This window comes from Mustelus asterias, unplaced genomic scaffold (assembly GCF_964213995.1).
Source record: "Mustelus asterias unplaced genomic scaffold, sMusAst1.hap1.1 HAP1_SCAFFOLD_84, whole genome shotgun sequence".
NCBI lineage: Eukaryota > Metazoa > Chordata > Chondrichthyes > Carcharhiniformes > Triakidae > Mustelus > Mustelus asterias.
Window position 1 is genome coordinate 437,340 of NW_027590138.1, and position 18,985 is coordinate 456,324.

The window sequence follows — 18,985 nt, forward strand, 5'->3', positions numbered from 1 at the left end:
AGAAGGCTGTAAAGTGCCTCATCGGAAGATGAGGGGCTGTTTGTTCAGCTTGTGTTGGGCTTCTCCGGAACATTGCAGCAGGCCGAGGACAGAAATGTGAGTGTGAGAGCAAGGTGGTGAATTCTAATGGCAAGCAAGCGGAAGGTCAGGGTCATGCTTGTGGACTGAGCGGAGGTGTTCCACAAAGAGGGCAGGGAACAGGCTACAGATGAATTAAAGAGAAACCATTTGTGTCCAGAACATTGTGAACATCCTTTTACTCTGGTTGTCTTTGATCCTCAAGTCATTTTCTGTTTGTTTTAACCATGTTCTGTTTCATTAATAAACTTTCATCAGTAAAGGTGTTTGATTGTTGTGGACTTTTCCTGATGAGATTGATGCACTTTAGGGAAAGTGGGTGAGAGGGGTTGGCAGGCTCTTTAACAGAAAGTGAATCCCTCTGAGGTAATTGGCAAAGGAGCCAGAGGGGGAGATGAGATTTTATTTTATTGTTTGACACAGCAAGTTGTTCTGATTTGCCTGAAAGCAGATTCAATAGTTTCCCTCCAAAGGAAGAAGACTGGAAAGGGAAGAATTTGCAGGGCTATGGGAAAGAACAGAGCAGTTGGATGAATCAGAGAGTTCTTTCAAAGAGATAGCAGGGGCATGATGGGCTGAATGGACTCCTCCTGCAGCCTGTCAATCTCAGCCTCCTGCTTTTGTGCAGGTTAAAAGGGACAGATTCCACTGCAACCTCTTCCCTGTATCTGTATTTAAAGAGACGGGTTTCTCTTTAGCTGAGTGACCGATATAACAATTGGTTGGAGGCCCTTTTCGCACTCAGTCCTCCAGCACCTCCCTGTCTCTCTATTAGTGCGACGCCCAGGGCAGTTTCCCAACTGGGGCGCAGGCCTCATTATTCTCAGCTAAATTCAGCCCTCAGCTCCGTCGCCTGGCTCTCATTAACACCAGCAATAGAGAGACAGAAAGGTGTCCCAGGCTCAAATGGGAAATCGAAACTCGGGTCTTTAAATGAACTGCTAGGATCTCTGTAATGATCAACAATTTTAAAAAATGAATTCTAAACTCTGAGTAAATTAAAGAATCACACGACAAAACTTCAAGTTTATGGCATTTACTCCAACTGGAAGCAACAATGAACAAAGAAAATTACAGCACAGGAATAGGCCCTTCGGCCCTCCAAGCCCGCACTGACCATGATTAAACACTTTTTTGTAGGGAACATTGCCCTTAAACTGTAAAATTGAACTTTGCCCTTTCGCTCGAAACACAATCAAATATCCCAGTCAATGGTTATATTTTACGCTGTCTTGGAATTTTGACCCACAATTCTCCAAGAATGAGTCCAAATTGATTCTTCACTCGCCGAGGTTTTACTTCCATTGTTTTCCTTTTCTCGTCCGGCAACCTTTAATCCCAGAACTATCATTCAAAATTATGGTTCCCCAGGGCATTTTCCCACTAACACAAGCAAGGCAAATCTTCCAGCCTTGTTTCACAATTCGCAGGAATTTGTGACCAACATTCGACATCGGAGCAGAAGTCGGCCATTTGGCCCTTTGAGTCTGCTCCAACATTTATTCAGATCATGGCTGATCTGTTTGTGTTGCATTCCACATTCTCGTTAATAGAGAAAGCTTAACATTAACAATTGAACAGACTTCTCTCTATCCCTCTCAGACCAGGACATGAAGTGATGGCTCCAAAAACGTGGATAACTTGTAAAACTAACAGCTCTCCACACCTCTCTGTAAACATCTCTCCCTCCACCTCTCTCTACCAAATTGCCTTCTCAAGATCACTTTTTTATATTTTTAAAATGTCGAAAGCCCACCTTAGCCCCCCATAAATCTTGAATTATAAACTATAATAGACTCGAGTTTACTGGGCGATTTATAAACAAATCAACTATCTGTTGAACTTTTCTACAGAACCGAAAGGGGTGGGGAGTGAGCAGAAAAAACTTGGCCCACAATTACTTCACTTCACACAAATATAAAAACTTCCCTAACAACAAAACAAACTTAATTCTAAACTTAATCTATTAATTGTTTTGTTATATTCCTCAACCTAATTATTTTAATTTGATCAGTTTTTGTTAGGGATGGGTAACTTCTGTTCTTTATAAACTGATTCACTCATTTTGTTAATTCTACATGGGCTCGGAGAATCAGAACCCAGACTTTATCATCCTTATCCTTTTTCTCCCTTTGCCACCACTCCCTCTGTTTTGCGGGAGGGTCGTGGGGATTCCAATCAGAACTAATCATTTTATCATAAAAGTAAAATATTGCGGATGCTGGAATCTGAAACAAAAACAGAAAATGCTGGAAAATCTCAGCAGGTCTGACAGTATCTGTGGAGAGAGAATAGAGCTAATGTTTCCAGTCTGGATGACCCTTTATAAGAGCTCTTATGACGTGTCATCCAGACTCGAAAGATTGGCTCTATTCTCTAATCATTTTAATTGATAAGTTTGTTGTTCTTAGTTTCCAAACAGCAGGTAAGAGACCTGTCCAGTCCCCACTCAAGTTCTGATTTTTTCACTGGCCATGCTTGGGTAAGTTTATAACCATTAGAATCTACTCTGAGAGGTCTGCTTTTCAGTCCAGTGCTACTTGTCCCTCACAGTTCTCATCACATATTTATGATAAAATAATTTAAACAATGCCTGAGAACACTTCTTCACTTCTTAGTCAGCTTCCTATCACCGTTTGTTGATTGGTCAGACCCCCTTTTTACAAATTTGGGTATCTCAGCCACTGAACACCAGCCGGTCTTGGAATAAGTTTAATTCAAACTCATTGTGAGTAAATATTCTCACCAGGTCCTCTGTCAGATCCCTTTTAAGCAGCTTTAATGGTCCGTGATTGCAGAAACTGAGCAGTCACAGGAATGTGGTCAAGATAGTCCAGTCCCATAATGCCTCACATTCAATCAATTATAACAGAATATGTGGCTGTATGTAGCTGCCTCGGCCATGGTCAACCCCAACACTGCCTTCCTGAACTGCTACAATGCCTGAGGTGTAAGTACACCCACAGTGCTGTTAGGGAGGGATTTCCAGCTACACATTCCAGACTTTCACCAGACTGTAGGTGGATATCAGATTGATATATTCCATTCAACCACACCCAGGTGAGTTATTCCAATTCCTTTATTGTCCAGGACAATATATTCACAATATCTTTAAAACAGAAATTAAACATTCCCATTTGATTTCAGGTATTAACATATTCTGTTAGTTTGTTCTTTATTGTCAATGTCAGGCTGGGGTTGTTCCCCTTGGAGCAATGGAGGCTGAGGGGAGATTTGATAGAGGTGGGCAAGATTCTGACAGGTTTAGATAAGGTAGACAAAGAAAAGCTGATCCCATTAGCTGATGGGAACAAGGACGAGGGGGTCACAGATTTAAGGTTCTGGATCAGAGATGCAGGGGGGCGGGGACGTGAGGAAGAATATTTTGATGCAGCGAATGGTAATGACCTGGAACTCGCTGCCTACGAAGGTGGAGGAAGTGGAGACAATAAACAATTACAAAGGAAATTGGATGGACATTTGTGGGGTTTGAAACAGAAATGCTGACTAAATATCTCTGAACTTCCTCACACCCGGTCACTCTGTGATCCTTGTGAAATCTGAAACCAGGTATTCGCAACAAGACTCAAAGAGCATCAGCTCACTGGAGGCAAAGTCATGAGACCGGCCAGTCCAGCAGAAAGAAACCCTCCGACCCTCCCCATTGACCAACTGTGAGAATGAACAAAATGCAGTCCTGGATGTAATTGAGAGCAGAAACAAGAACAGCAGAATCCAACCCCTGGAATCATTCGTGAACTCGTTGGTGTCTCAGCAGCTGGGATGAAACTATGAATCGCTTCCCACACTGAGAACAGGTAAACGGCCTCTCCCCAGTGTGAACTCGCTGGTGTCTCTGCAAGTCTGAAGACTGAATGAATCCCTTCCCACACAGAGAGCAGGTGAACGGCCTCTCCCCAGTGTGAACTCGCTGGTGTCTCCGCCATTCAGAATACAGAGCGAATTCCTTTCCACACTGAATGCAGATATACGGCCTCTCCCCAGTGTGAACTCGCTGGTGTGAATGCAGGTGGGATGATTGACTGTAATTCTTCCCACACTGAGAGCAGGTGAACGGCCTCTCCCCAGTGTGAACGCGCTGGTGTTGCTGCAGGTGGCCTGACTCAGTGAATCCCTTCCCACACTGAGAGCAGATGAATGGTCTCTCCCCAGTGTGGCTGCGCCGATGAGCTTCCAGCTCTGATGGGGCTCTGTATCTCTTCCCACAGTCTGCACATTTCCATGGTTTCTCCATGGCTCAGATGGACACGGGTAGAACACGGGTAGAGTCTCTTCCCTTTGGGAATGGTGTGATATTTATTCAGGCTGTGTAACTGGTTGAACCTCTTTATTCAGTGCATTGGAATAATCTCACTCGAGTGTGGCAGTGTGTTGGTGCTTTTCCAGACTTACTGATGTTTGAAATCTTTTCAAATCGGCAGACTGGATAACCATTCCTCCTTCTAGACTCAAGGCCGATCATATTCAGGTCCAAAGGAATTTGATTCTGTCAGATCTGGACATGACTTTTGAGATTATGGCCTGTGATTCCTCTTTCAATAACCTGTAATATCCTCCTTCTAGATTCAAAGGCCGATGTTAAGGTCCCGATGAATTGGGAGACTCTCAAAATGTTGACTTTTGTCTGTAAATCCTCACCTTCTGATATCCTGTAAAACGAGTTTACAAAGGAAATCAGTGTCAGTACAGGATAGAAATTCAGAACAGACAATTCTAGTTTCTATTGAATATTCTTTCCTTTCTCATTCCCCAAAAGCTGTAAATCTCCATCCCTCACACTCTCCCTCCATTCTCACTCTGCTGTATCTAATATTCACTCTCCCAATTCTCCTGAAAGGACCAATTCTTGCTGACCAACAGATCCATGCTCACTGATTTTATATATGTAGACTGGACTAAAAAACCCATGTAATACACAGTATTGTGTTACTGGATATATGGGGGATGTGCGGAAGAACTTGATTTCAGCAGCATGTGGAAGTGGAGATAGATGGCACCAGAAGGTAATAAACTGGCAAATTTACTTGCAATGGGGATATGGAGGGGTGATGGGACTGACTGGATGTAACCAGTACTTGAAAATTATGAGAGGCCGAGAAAGGGTAAAAAGGACTGACACAAGGGAGGTAGTAAATTGGATAAGACACTGGCTCAATGGAAGAAGCCAGAGAGTGGTTGTGGAGGATTGCTTCTCTGAGTGGAGGCCTGTGACTAGTGGTGTGCCGTAGGGATCGGTGTTGGGTCCATTGTTGTTAGTCATCTATATCAATGATCTGGATGATAATGTGGTAAATTGGATCAGCAAGTTTGCTGATGATACAAAGATTGGAGGTGTAGTGGACAGTGAGGAAGGTTTTCAAAGCTTGCAGAGGGATTTGGACCAACTAGAAAAATGGGCTGAAAAATGGCAAATGGAATTTAACGCAGACAAGTGTGAGATATTGCACTTTGGAAGGACAAACCAAAGAAGAACGTACAGGGTAAATGGTCGGACTCTGAAGAGTGCAGTTGAACAGAGGGATCTGGGAATACAGGTACAGAATTCCCTAAAAGTGACGTCACAGGTGGATAGGGTCGTAAAGAGTGTCTTTGGTACATTGGCCTTTATAAATCGGAGTATCGAGTATAAAAGTTGGAGTGTTATGGTAAGGTTATATAAGGCATTGGTGAGGCCGAATTTGGAGTATTGTTTACAGTTTTGGTCACCTAGTTACAGGAAGGATGTAAATAAGATTGAAAGAGTGCAGAGAAGGTTCACAAGGATGTTGCCGGAACTTGAGAAGCTGAGTTACAGAGAGAGATTGAATAGGTTGGGACTTTATTCCCTGGAGCGTAGAAGATTGAGGGGAGATTTGATAGAGGTGTGTAAGATTTTGATGGATATAGATAGAGTGAATGCAAACAGGCTTTTTCCGCTGAGGCTCGGGGAGAAAAAAACCCAGAGGGCATGGGTTAAGGGTGAAAGGAGAAAAGTTTAAAGGGAATATTAGGGGGGGCTTCTTCACACAGAGAGTGGTGGGAGTGTGGAATGAGCTGCCGGATAAAGTGGTAAATGCGGGGTCACTTTTAACATTTAAGAAAAACTTGGACGGGTTCATGGGTGAGAGGGGTGTGGAGGGATATGGTCCAAGTGCAGGTCAGTGGGACTCGGCAAAAAATGGTTCGGCACAGACAAGAAGGGCCAAAAGGCCTGTTTCTGAGCTGTAATTTTCTATGGTTCTATGGTTTCCCATAGTGGAGGAGCGATTAACAGGGAACATAGGCATAACACTGAAAATGTCAGAGGTCAAGAGTCTGATGAAGGGTCAACCAGACTTGAAATGTTGGCTCCATTCTCTCACCACTGATCCTGTCAGACCTGCTGAGATTTTTCAGCATTTTCTGTGTGTTTTTTTTCAGATTGCAGCATCCGCACTATTTTGCTTTTTGCATAGATTTAAAATGACTGGTAGATGGTTACAGGGGGCAAGAGGAAAAACCTTTTCTCCCAGAGGGAGGTCAGCATCTCAAATGCAGCCGAAGTTGAGATTAAGCTGAAACGAGATTCGGCATAGACTTGCATTACTGAATTAACTCCTTCTGCTGTAATGACCAAGACTGCAAATGTATAACATATCTACAGTATTATATTACAAAACCAGACATAATAATAAATGTATTTCATTACAGAACCATAAATAATATATCTAATCTGTCCCATATAACAACACGAGACATATCTCTGTCCTATATTAATTTACTGTCCCCTTAAATGTCAGTCATCTCCTGGGGAAACCAGCGCTTTAATTCGGAAAGAGACCATGCTTTTAGCCAGACAAATAAATGTGTCAATTTCCCCCAGAATGAGAAAAGAAATGGAAAGGAAGAGAAAGGAAAGTGTCCTACTCACAGATGTTACCGATAGGAGGCAGTTTGAGTCTGTCTGTACTCAATCTTCATTCACAGAGAGCAGCAGCTTTCCGGGTGAACAAGCTCACTGTCCTGTTTCCGCGTTCAGACAATGGGGAAGGTCTGGTTGGCGGCAGGAGAAGCTTACTTCCGGTCCTCCAAGTCTTCCCATTGGTCAATACCTCAGTATGCAGGTGGGGGGAGGCGGCCGATCTACGCACATGCGTAATTACCCCTCTCCCTTGGACATGCGCAGTCCCGGGTAGGGGGGAGGGGGAGATAACCAAGTGACTTCTCGCTCTGGCCGGAGCCGTCAGCCGGTTGCCTGGAAACCTTGGCTCGATGTGGTGCTGGGGGAGGGGGAACAATGGGTGGGGGCAAGGCTCCCGAGTCCGCGCACCCGGACTTGCGCACTGGAACCCGGAGACGTCAACACGGAGCAGTGATTCCTATTGGCTCATTCAAGCAGGACTCCGTTGTGACGTCACAATGCGGAAGTTGGCCAATGAGCTTCAGAGTGAAACTTCCTCCTCTGCAACATCAATGTTTCCCCCTTTCCATTTCATTTCTCATTCTGGGGGAAGTTGGGGACTTGCGGCAACTGAAGGGAAAGGAAATGAATCCAGTCTGTACATTCCACACATTGTTAGTCCAGTCATATAGACATATATCTGTCTGGCCGCCTGCATGGAGATTTTCAGCTCCCTGTGTCCTGGACAGGCAATTCCCTTCTTTTTGAGGTCTGCCCCTTTAGTCCGGCACCTGTTTGGGTCAATGCACCTAAACAGCATATCTTTCAGACAGTGGGAAGAAACCAGAGCACCCGGAGGGAACCCACACAGACACAGGGAGAACGTGCAGACTCCGCACAGACAGTAACCCAAGCTGGGAATTGAACCGGGTCCCTAGCGCTGAGACAGCAGTGCAGACAGACAGTCAAGAAATCATCAATTCCACTCCTACCCGGAGCTATGGGAATATATTTATACATTATCTCATTTCACAATAAAACCCACACACTGAGTTTCAGATTTGCTTCTGTTATTATTTTGGTGACCAGCTGGTGGATTAGACTGAGACTGACATCAACCCTTCATGGTCTCAGTCTGTCTCCGTGTTTGTGAGAGTGTCTGAGAGTGTGTGTGTCTGAGAGTGTGTGTGTGTGTGTGTCTGAGAGTATGTGTGTGTGTGTCTGAGAGTGTGTGTGTCTGAGAGTGTGTGTGTGTCTGTGTGTGTGTGTCTGTGTGTCTGCAAGTTTGTGTGAGATTACAGAAAGATAGAAACTGGAAGCAGGAGTAGGCCATTCGGCCCTTCGAGCCTGCTCCGCCATTCATTTAGATCATGGCTGATCATCGAATTCAATATCCTGATCCCCATATCCCTTGATCCCTTTAGCCCCATGAGCTATATCAAATTACTTCTTGAAATCATATATGCATGTCTGTGAATGTATTTATGCATCTGTGAGTTTGTCTGCATCTCGAATCATGGACGATTGACTCACCTGATGAAGGAATAGCACTCTGAAAGCTCGTGATACCAAATATACCTGTTGGATTTGAGACGTGATGTGAGACCTCTAACTAGAATCATAGAATCCAACAGTGCAGAAGGAGGCCATTCATCCCATCGAGTCTGCACCAACCACAATCCTATCCAGGCCCTATCCCCTGAACGCCATGCATTTACACTAGCTACTCCCCCTGACACTAAGGGGCAATTTATCATGGCCATCTTTGGACTGTGGGAGGAAACTGGAGCATCCAGAGGGAACCCACGCAGACACGGGGAGAATGTGCAAACTCAACACAGACAGTGACCCAAAACTTGAATCAAACCCGTGTCCCTGGCGTTGTGAGGCAGTGTTGCGAACCACTATGCCACAATGCAGTAATCCAGGAAAACCGGATTAATTGTTGGATTACACAGTGATATGTCACAGAGCAGAAATCCAGGAGAATTGGATTTATTGTTGGATTACACAGAGATATGTTACAGAGCAGAAATCCAGGAGAACTGGATTAATTGTTGGATTACACAGAGATACGTTGCAGAGTCTTAAAATCTGAAATAAAACAGTCAATGCCACAAATAGTCCACAGGCCCAGCAGCTTCTATGGAGGCAGAGACAGAGTGAAACATACAACCAAACATCCATATGAATGAGGAGCAGCAGTGGACCATTGGGCCCCTCTGCTGCAGCATTTGACAAGATCCCAACTGATCTGATTGTGGTCAGAACTCCACGTTTCCGTCTCCCACCAAATCCTCTGACTCTCTTGTCAATCAAGAATCCATTTATTCAGCCTTAAAAAATTCAATGACTCTGTCTCCACTGCTCTCTGGAGAAGAGAATTCCACAGACCAAAGACCCTCTGAGAGAGAGAGAAAGATCTTGTTCTCTCTATCCCTAACGTCTCAGGTCCAATGCGCTCTCCAGAGCCACACAGTGAAAATCAGGATAAAAGCAAATTACTGTGAATGATGAAATCTGAAACCAAAAGAGAAAATGCTGGAAAATCTCAGCAGATCTGATAGCATCTGCCAGGAGAGAAAAGTGCTGACGTTTCGAGTCCAGATGACCCTTTGTCAAAGACTGACCTCTGAAGAATTGAGAGAGGGAGGAGACAAAATGAAAGATCTGCAAACTGACAAAATGTTTCATGGCCCAAGACCAAAGCGAGTGTTAATGGGACAAGTAAAGACACAAAAGATGTTCTGGATGAGGTGTGAATAGCTGGTGAGCGATAGTCTGAATTTAAAGTAAACAAGAGGGAAATGAGGTGAAAAAAGCAGCAACGAAACACAGATCACAATGGGGGGAGAAATTGTGGTGTAAAATTGTTGAGCTCAGTTTTGTTCTGAAGGCTGTAAAGTGTCTCTTTTAGTTGCGAGAAATAATATTATATTTCCCAGTTCCGATGACAGGTCACATTCAGTCTGTTTCTCTCTCCACAGAGGCTGCCTGACTTGTTGAGTATTTCCAGCCAAAAGAGAAAACGTTGGAAAATCTCAGCAGGTCTGGCAGCATCTGTAAGGAGACAGAAAGAGCTGAGGTTTCGAGTCCAGGTGACCCTTTTGACAAAAACAGCAATTTGCTTTCATTCATGAATATTTCCAGCGTTTTCCGTTTGATGTCAACCAGACAATGTGTAAGAATTGTCACACCTGGAACAGATGTCTCTTACTCAGGACACCCCAGCTCGGGTCTGGGTGGCCGAGGGAGGGGGGGGGGGGTGGGTAACGTTCACAATTTTATATTTGTGTCTGGTGTGAATAATACCTTAGATTAAACGGAGAAGTTTTTTAAACTGAGGAGAGTAACTGCATTTGGGCGCTGACTTTAAACAACATTAACAAGCCCGGGCTGCTGGAGAAACATTTTGGGATTTGTGAGCAGTCAGTTCCGGCTGGTTTGAAGTGAAATCCTGTCGGTGCTGCGGCAAATCTGAACTCAAACCAGACAAACTGGAACCGCTGGGTTAGAGATTCCGGGTGTTGGGATGTGGAGGCTGGGGGAGGGGGAGATGGCGGTAAAACTCTGAGCCTGACTTCAGACAGGGTGAGCGGGGTAAAGGGGAGGAATGACAGGGTTAATGTGGGAGTCAGGGACAATAGCAGAAGGTGGGAAGCTCTGGAAAGGAGCAATGGGGGTAAAGGCCATCAAAGAATGCTTGTTTAAGATAAAAGCAAAATACTGAGGATGCTGGAATCTGAAACAGAAACAGAAAATGCTGGAAATCTCAGCGTCTGTGGAGAGAATGGAGTTAATGCTTCCAGTCTGGATGATCACAGATGCTGTCAGGCCTGCTGAGGTTTTCCAGCACTTTCTGTTTTTGATTAACTGAAGGTTCAGCAGGGAAAGAAGCAGCGAACTGAACACACTGAACCCAGGGGGAGGGGGTGACCCAGGATAAGGGACAGGCGCCGCTCAGTGAGGCTCTGCAATGTCCATCAACACATCCACATTGAGAGCTGAGAGCGCCAAGGGGGAGGGAAAGGAGAAACTATTTGGGGCACAGCAAGAGGTCACCCCTCCCCCCACTCTGGGGTTCCACATCCCTCCCACACCTGGATAGGGTTGGCTCAAGGTGCAGGAAGCTGCAAGCTGAGAGGCTGAGCTGTGAACTGGGCCGGGTTGGGGGTTTGAGTGACAGTCCTGGGGCTATTTCAGGACAGGAACTGCCACAGATTCCCTCTTTTTCCTGGGACGTTTCAGTGGAGCTGTGTTGGTGAGTGTTTGCAATCTCTGTCTCACTGTCTCGGTAATGGGGGTGGGTTGTAGATTGCTGTGAGTGTTAGACTAAATAACCTCTCCTCATGCTGCCAGTTCCAGTCTGCAGACTCCATTTCTCAGTCCAGTTTGCTGCTCTGTCTCTCTGTACTTTGCTGCAGTGCTCCACATTCTGAGCAACATCCAGCCCATTGTTGTCACCCGAAATTTGCGGCAAACTACCTTCACTGTGGCACAGTGGTTAGCACTGCTGCCTCACTGAGTCTGGGTTCGATTCCAGTGGTGGGTGACTGTCTCTCTGGAGTTTGCTCAGGAAGAAGTCTCATAACACCAGGTTAAAGTCCAATAAGTTTATTTGGAATCAAAGTAAATTATTGCGGATGCTGGAATTTGAGACCAAAAGAGAAATTGCTGGAAAATCTCAGCCGATATGGCAGGATCTGTAAGGAGAGAAAAGAACTGATGCTTCGAGTCCACATGACTCTTTATCAAAGCTTTGACAAAGAGTCATCTGGTCTCGAAATGTCAGCTCTTTTCTGTCCTTACAGATGTTGCCAAACCTGCTGAGATTTTCCAGCATTCTCTCTTTTGGTTATTTGGAATCACGAGCTTTCAGAGCACTGCTCCTTCATCAGCGCTCTGAAAGCTTGTGGTTCCAAATAAACCTGTTGTTCTTTAACCTTATGTCGTGAGGCTTCTTACTGTGCTCACCCCAGTTCAGCGCTGGCATCTCCACCTCATGTGTGGAATTTGCACAATCTCCCTCTGTCTGTGTGCATTTCCTCTGGGTGCTCCGGTTTTTTCTCATAGCCCAAAGATGTGCAGGTTTGGTAAATTTGTCCCTTGGTGTCCAAGATATGTAGTGTCTAATTTGATTTATTATTGTCGCATGTTCTGGGATACGGTGAAAAGTATTATTTCTTGCGTGCTATACAGAAAAAAAATAAATTGATAGAGTACATAGAGGGAAAGGAAAAGAGGAGGTGCAGAATATATTGTTGCCGTTGCAGTACCGACTCGATGGATCGAATGGCCTCTTTCTGCACTGTATGGATTCGATGATTCGTGAATTCCGGCGAACAACTTTTGAATGGAGGGGTTTCTGAGGCGCCGAGCATTGTGGGAATTGTGACCGCCATTAGTCAGTGACTGACTATAAATATTTAATTGCAGGCTGAGGGCAGGTCAGCAACCTGAATCCTCAGCAACCTGAATCCACAGGCTGCCTGGCCTGATGAATATCTCCAGTATTTATTTTCTTTGTCCCAGAAACAGTCTCTACAGAGTTTTGTTTCTGTGTTACTGTTTTATAGGTTCGAGTTTAGAAACACAGTTAGGAGCTGGCATGAATCAAGCTGTCTGTTGGATGCAGAACTCAGTTCCTGGCCCCCCGTGTGGGTTTTTTTATTGTTGCTTCAGTCTGAACTCTATTCATAACTTGCCTCTGTGGGTTCTCTCTCAATCCAGCTGCGTTTTTCCAGCACCTTCTCCTTTAATTTTAAGTGGAACATTAATATCTGCTTAGTACACAGGGCAATTAATCACAAATTCAGAGGAATGTATTAAAAAAATTAATTCATCTCAATTGCACCAGATAGTTTTCTATTATGTCTTTGACAATGGCGCCGTTAATTCCCAAGCACGCCTGCGGGTGGGAAAGTGTCCTCTTCATTCCACAGGAGCCTATTGCGCAGGCGCAGTGCTGAATCTGGAGTGTGCGCAGTGCCACTTTGCTCTCAGCCCTGCGAGTGCGGGGGACGCTTTTTCCAGCGGGTGAGAGTCAGTGTGGCGGAGGGAGGAATGGAGTCGGGGTGGGGAGGGAGCGGAGGCTTCACAAATGCCCGCTCCAGATTGCAAGGCCCAAATAAGACCATGCCGGTTCCGGGTTTGCAGCTCCCGGGGTTTTTTCTCGGGAACAGACCCCGGTTTTCGGTCGCCATCTTGTTTCAGCGGGGAAGGAGAGCGCATGCGCTGCAGTCGGTGGCAGGTCACAATGGGCGTGGTTTCAGGGGCTGGTTCAGAACCTCTATCTTCAGAGGGACAATACGTAGCAGGGCGCATGCGCAGCTATCCAAGAACATCGGAATAAGAACATAAGAATTCGGGACAGGAGCCCGTCATTCGGCCCATCGAGCCTGCTGCATCATTCAATAAGATCATGTCTACTTTGGAGAGGCTGGATAGACTGGGACTTTTTTCTCTGGAGCATAGGAGGCTGAGGGGTGATCTTATAGAGGTCTATAAAATACTGAGGGGCACAGATCAGCTAGATGGTCAATATCTTTTCCCAAAGGTAGGGCAGTCTAAAACTAGAGGGCAAGGGTTTAAGGTGAGAGGGGAGCGATACGAAAGTGCCCAGAGGAGCAATTTGTTCACACAGAGAGTCATAGAGTCAGAGAAGTCTACAGCATGGAAACAGGCCCTTCGGCCCTCCTTGTCCATGCCGTCTTTATATTAAAATCCCAATTGCCCGCATTTGTCCCATATCCCTCTATACCCATCGTACCCAAGTAACTGTCTAAATGCTTTTTAAAAGACAAAATTGTACACACCTCTACTACTACCTCTGGCAGCTTGTTCCAGACACTCATCATCCTCTGTGTGAAAAAATTGTCCCTCTGGACACTTTTATCTCTCCCCTCTCAACTTAAACCTATGCCCTCTAGTTTTAGACTCCCCTACTTTTGGGAAAAGATATTGACCAGCTGATCTATGTCCCTCATTATTTTATAGACCTCTAAAAGATCACCCCTCAGCTTCCTATGCTCCAGAGAAAAGTCCCAGTCTATCCAGCCTCTCCTTATAATTCAATCCATCAAGTCCCGGTAGCATCCTCGTAAATCTTTTCTGCACTCTTTCTAGTTTGATAATATCCTTTCTATAATAGGGTGACCAGAATTGCACACAGTATTCCAAGTGTGGCCTTACCAATGTCTTGTACAACTTCAACAAGACGTCCCAACACCTGTATTCAATGTTCTGACCGATGAAACCAAGCATGCTGAATGCCGCCTTCACCAGTCTGTCCACCTGTGACTCCACTTTCAAGGAGCTATGAACATGTACCCCTAGATCTCTTTGTTCTGTAACTCTCCCCAACTCCCTATCATTAATTGAGTAAGTTCTGCCCTGGTTCAATCTACCAAAATGCATCACCTCGCATTTGTCTAAATTAAACTCCATCTGCCATTCGTCAGCCCACTGGTCCAATTGATCAAGATCCCATTGTAATTCGATAGCGTGGTGAGTGTCTGGAACAAGCTGCCAGAGGTAGTAGTAGAAGCAGGTACAATTTTGTCTTTTAAAAAGCATTTAGATAGTTACATGCGTATGATGGGTAGAGAGGGATATGGGCCAAATGCGGGCAATTGGGACCAGTTTAGGGGTTTTGAAAAAAGGCGGCATGGACAAGTTGGGCCAAAGGGCCATTTTCCATGCTGTAAATCTCTATGACTTTGCTACCCCCACCCCATCCATACCCATGAGTTTCTTGTGGTTCAGAACCTCAGCTTTGAATATATTCAATGACCTGCCTCCAATCCTCACTGGTGAAGACAGAGTTCCAAAGATCAACAGGCCACTGAGAAAAAAGATCTCTCCATCTTAACCTTAAATCCTTTATTTTTCCTTGATTCCCACACCAAAGGAAGCATCCTCTCAGCATCTACGTTGTCAAGCACCTTATATCATATGAATCATAGAATCCCTACAGTGCAGAAGGAGGCCATTCAGCCCATCAAGTCTGTATCGACCACAATCCCACCCAGGCCCCATCCCCACAACCCCCTGCTTTTACACTGCTAATCCCCCTGACACGAGGGTCAATTTAGCATGGCCGGTCCACCACACCCGTACATCTTTGGACTGTGGGAGGAAACCGGAGCACCCTGAGGAAACTCACACAGACATGGGGAAAATGTGCAAACTCCACAAAGACAGTGACCCAAGGCCGGAATTGAACCTGGGACCCTGGCGCTGTGAGGCAGCAATGCTAACCACGATGCCACCCTTAAATTCCCAGATGTTTCAATAAGATTATTTCTCAGTCTTCTAAACTCCAAAGAGTACAGACCCAAGCTGCTCAACCTGAACGGAATCAACCAATTGGATCTTCTCTGAACTGCCTCCACTGCAATTTTGTCCCAGCTAAAGTAATTCTGTGCAGGTAACAGGAGAGGATGTTTTGAATTTCTGTTCTGGACAAATGCTGATGGATTTTGGAAACTCCTTTTACAGGGGGTTAGAAGGGGAGGATTTACTCACAGCAAACTCAGACCAAAAGAAATGTTTGTCTGTCCTGAATTACAAACCTTGAATTACAACTATAACTTTCCTCATTTACAGGGACAAGATTTGAAGATTGCAACATTTTGCCCGGACACCAAACTCTCTGAGATCTTTGCAGATGTAGACTCCAGCAGATTTAAAATGTTGAAAACAGTGAAATTGTTTTGGGGTGAGTGTTGGTGAGCATTAATTTAAATTTAGAGCATGCTCTGATTCCATGGATCTCGGGCTATTGTGGCTCCTTTGCCAATGGTGCAGTATTAGTGTCATTGGACTAGTAATACAGGGATCCAGGGCAATACACTGTGAACCCTGGGTTCGAATCCCACAATGGCCAGATGTTGAAATTTGAATTCAGTACAAATCTAGAATTAGAAGTCCATTGATGACAATTGTTGTAAAAATTCATCCAATTTAATAATGTCCTTTAAAGAAGGAAATTACTACATCCCCCAGCAATGCAAGCCACTCAGTTCAAGGGCAATAGATGCTGACGCAGCCAGCACATAGAGTCCTAGAGCAATACAGCACAGAAACAGACGCTTCGGCCCAACTGATCCATGCCAACCATGGTGCCCACCCAGCTAGTCCCAATTGCCCGTGTTTGGCTCATATCCCTCGAATCCTTTCCAATTCATGTACTTCTCCAAATGCTTTTTAAATGTTTAAACCTGCTGTTTGAACCTACCTCAACCACTTTCTCTGGCAGCTCATTCCATGTACGCACCACCCTCTGCATGAAGACGTTGCCCCTCAGGTCCCTTTTAATCTTTCCCCTCTCACCTTAAACCTATGCCCTCTAGTTTTCAATTCTCCTACCCTGGCAAAAAGACAATGTGGGTTCATCCAATCTATGCCCCTCATGATTTAATACACCTCATTATAGTCACCCCACATTCTCCTACGTTCGAAGGAATAAAGCCCTTACCTGTCCAACCTCTCGTGATCACTCAGGCCCATTAGTCCCGGCAACATCCTCATAAATCTTCTTTGCACTCTTTCCAGTTTATCAATGTCTTTCCTATAACAGGGTTACAAAAACTCTACACAATACTCCAAGTGCAGCCTCACCAACGACTCATACAACTATAACATAATGTCCCAACTCCTACACTCAGTGCCCTGACTGATGAAGGCCAGTGTGCTAAATGCCTTCTTCACCACTCTGTCTACCTGTGACGCCACTTTCAACAAACTATATACTTGTACTCCTAGGTTCCTCTGTTCCCCAACACTCCCCAGGGCCTTACCATTCACTTTATAAGTTCTACCCTGATTTGACTTTCCAAAATGCAACACTCACACTTAAGACCATAAGACATAGGAGCAGAATTAGGCCACTCGGCCCATCGAGTCTGCTCCGCCATTCAATCATGGCTGATATTTTTCTCATCCCCATTCTCCTGCCTTTTTCCCATAACCCCAGATCCCCTTATTAATCAAGAACCTATCTATCTCTGTCTTAAAGACAGTCAATGACCTGGTCTCCACAGCCTTCTGCGGCAAAGAGTTCCACAAATTCACCACTCTCTGGCTGAAGAAATTCCTCCTTATCTCTGTTTTAAAGGATCGTCCCTTTAGCCTGAGGTTGTGCCTCTGTACTCTGTATTATTTGTACTAAAATCCATTTGCCAATCATCGGCCCACTTCCCTAACCGATCAACTGATCAAGATCCCCCTGTAATTTTTGATAACCTTCTTCACTATCAGCGATACCTCCTAATTTAGTATCGTCTGCAAACTTACTAACCATCCTTTTTATGGATTTTTAAACGGCCATCCATTTCTGTGTTTCACCTCTGCCCTCCCTGATCAGCTCTCTGCCATTGTCTACCTTCCTCTGCCTCTAATAATGGGTGTATTTTAACTATTATTTCCGCAAGCTATGTCTTGATGAGGTCTTTACCACTTCACAACTCTATTCACTGCTGATTTACCAGCTTAGTCTTACAATGTTCAGGAATTGTTTCTCTTCCACTGGAGATCATTTCCCTTCCACTTCTAACAACAAAGAACAATACAGCACAGGAACAGGCCCTTCGGCCCTCCAAGCCCATGCCGCTCCCTGGCCCAACTAGACCATTCTTTTGTATCCCTCCATTCCCACTCCATTCATATGGCTATCTAGATAAGTCTTAAACGTTCCCAGTGTGTCCGCCTCCACCACCTTGCCTGGCAGCGCATTCCAGGCCCCCACCACCCTCTGTGTAAAATATGTCCTTCTGATATCTGTGTTAAACCTCCCCCCCTTCACCTTGAACCTCTGATCCCTCGTGAACGTCACCACCGACCTGGGGAAAAGCTTCCCACCGTTCACCCTATCTATGCCTTTCATAATTTTATACACCTATTAAGTCTCCCCTCATCCTCCATCTTACCAGGGAAAACAACCCCAGTTTACCCAATCTCTCCTCATAACTAAGCCCCTCCATATCAGGCAACATCCTGGTAAACCTCCTCTGTACTCTCTCCAAAGCTTCCACGTCCTTCTGGTAGTGTGGCGACCAGAACTGGATGCAGTATTCCAAATGCGGCTGAACCAACGTTCTATACATCTGCAACATCAGACCCCAACTTTTATACTCTATGCCCCGTCCTATAAAGGCAAGCATGCCATATGCCTTCTTCACCACCTTCTCCACCTGTGATGTCACCTTCAAGGATCTGTGGACTTGCACACCCAGGTCCCTCTGCGTATCTACACCCTTTATGGTTCTGCCATTTATCGTATAGCTCCTCCCTACATTATTTCTACCAAAATGCATCACTTCGCATTGATCAGGATTGAACTCCATCTGCCATTTCTTTGCTCAAATTTCCAGCCTATCTATATCCTTCTGTAGCTTCTGACAATGCTCCTCACTATCTGCAAGTCCTGCCAATTTTGTGTCGTCCGCAAACTTACTGATCACCCCAGTTACACCTTCTTCCAGATCGTTTATATAAATCACAAACAGCAGAGGTCCCAATACAGAGCCCTGCGGAACACCACTAGTCACAGGCCTCCAGCCGGAAAAAGACCCTTCCACTACCACCCTCTGTCTTCTGTGACCAAGGCAGTTCTCCACCCATCTCGCCACCTCCCCCATTCTGAGCTTATATTGACCAACAAAATCTGATACATTTTTATTCCCTGTAATTCATTCTGCCCACCCTGAAACGTTAATCTTCTTTCTGTCTAAAAGGATGGTCTCTTTCCTCATGTACACAATTAAAGGGCAGGAGATGGCTGACATTTAAGGGGACAGTAAATTAATATAGAACAGAGATATGTCTAGTGTTATTATATGGTACCCAGATTAGATATATTATTTATGTTTCTGTAATAAAATACATTTATTATTATTTCTTGCATTGTAATATAATACTGTAGCAATGTTATACATTTCCAATCATAAAGTCATTACAGCACAGAAGGAATCAATTTGGTAACTCGAGTCCATGCTGACTCTCTGTATAACATTCCAGTCCCATTCC

General features: G+C 45.0%; 2 protein-coding genes across 2 annotated transcripts in view; one reads left to right on the forward strand and one right to left on the reverse strand.

The window, feature by feature from the left end:
- Positions 1 to 18,985, forward strand: part of LOC144483888 (uncharacterized) — a 435,358-nt gene that overhangs the window by 378,240 nt on the left and 38,133 nt on the right. The gene's annotated exons all lie outside the window — the stretch shown is intronic.
- LOC144483897 (uncharacterized) overlaps positions 1 to 18,985 on the reverse strand; it is a 151,135-nt gene that overhangs the window by 78,064 nt on the left and 54,086 nt on the right. The window contains 1 exon segment of the mRNA XM_078202476.1: positions 4,007 to 4,138. Within this exon segment, the coding sequence (XP_078058602.1) occupies positions 4,007 to 4,138 (132 nt within the window).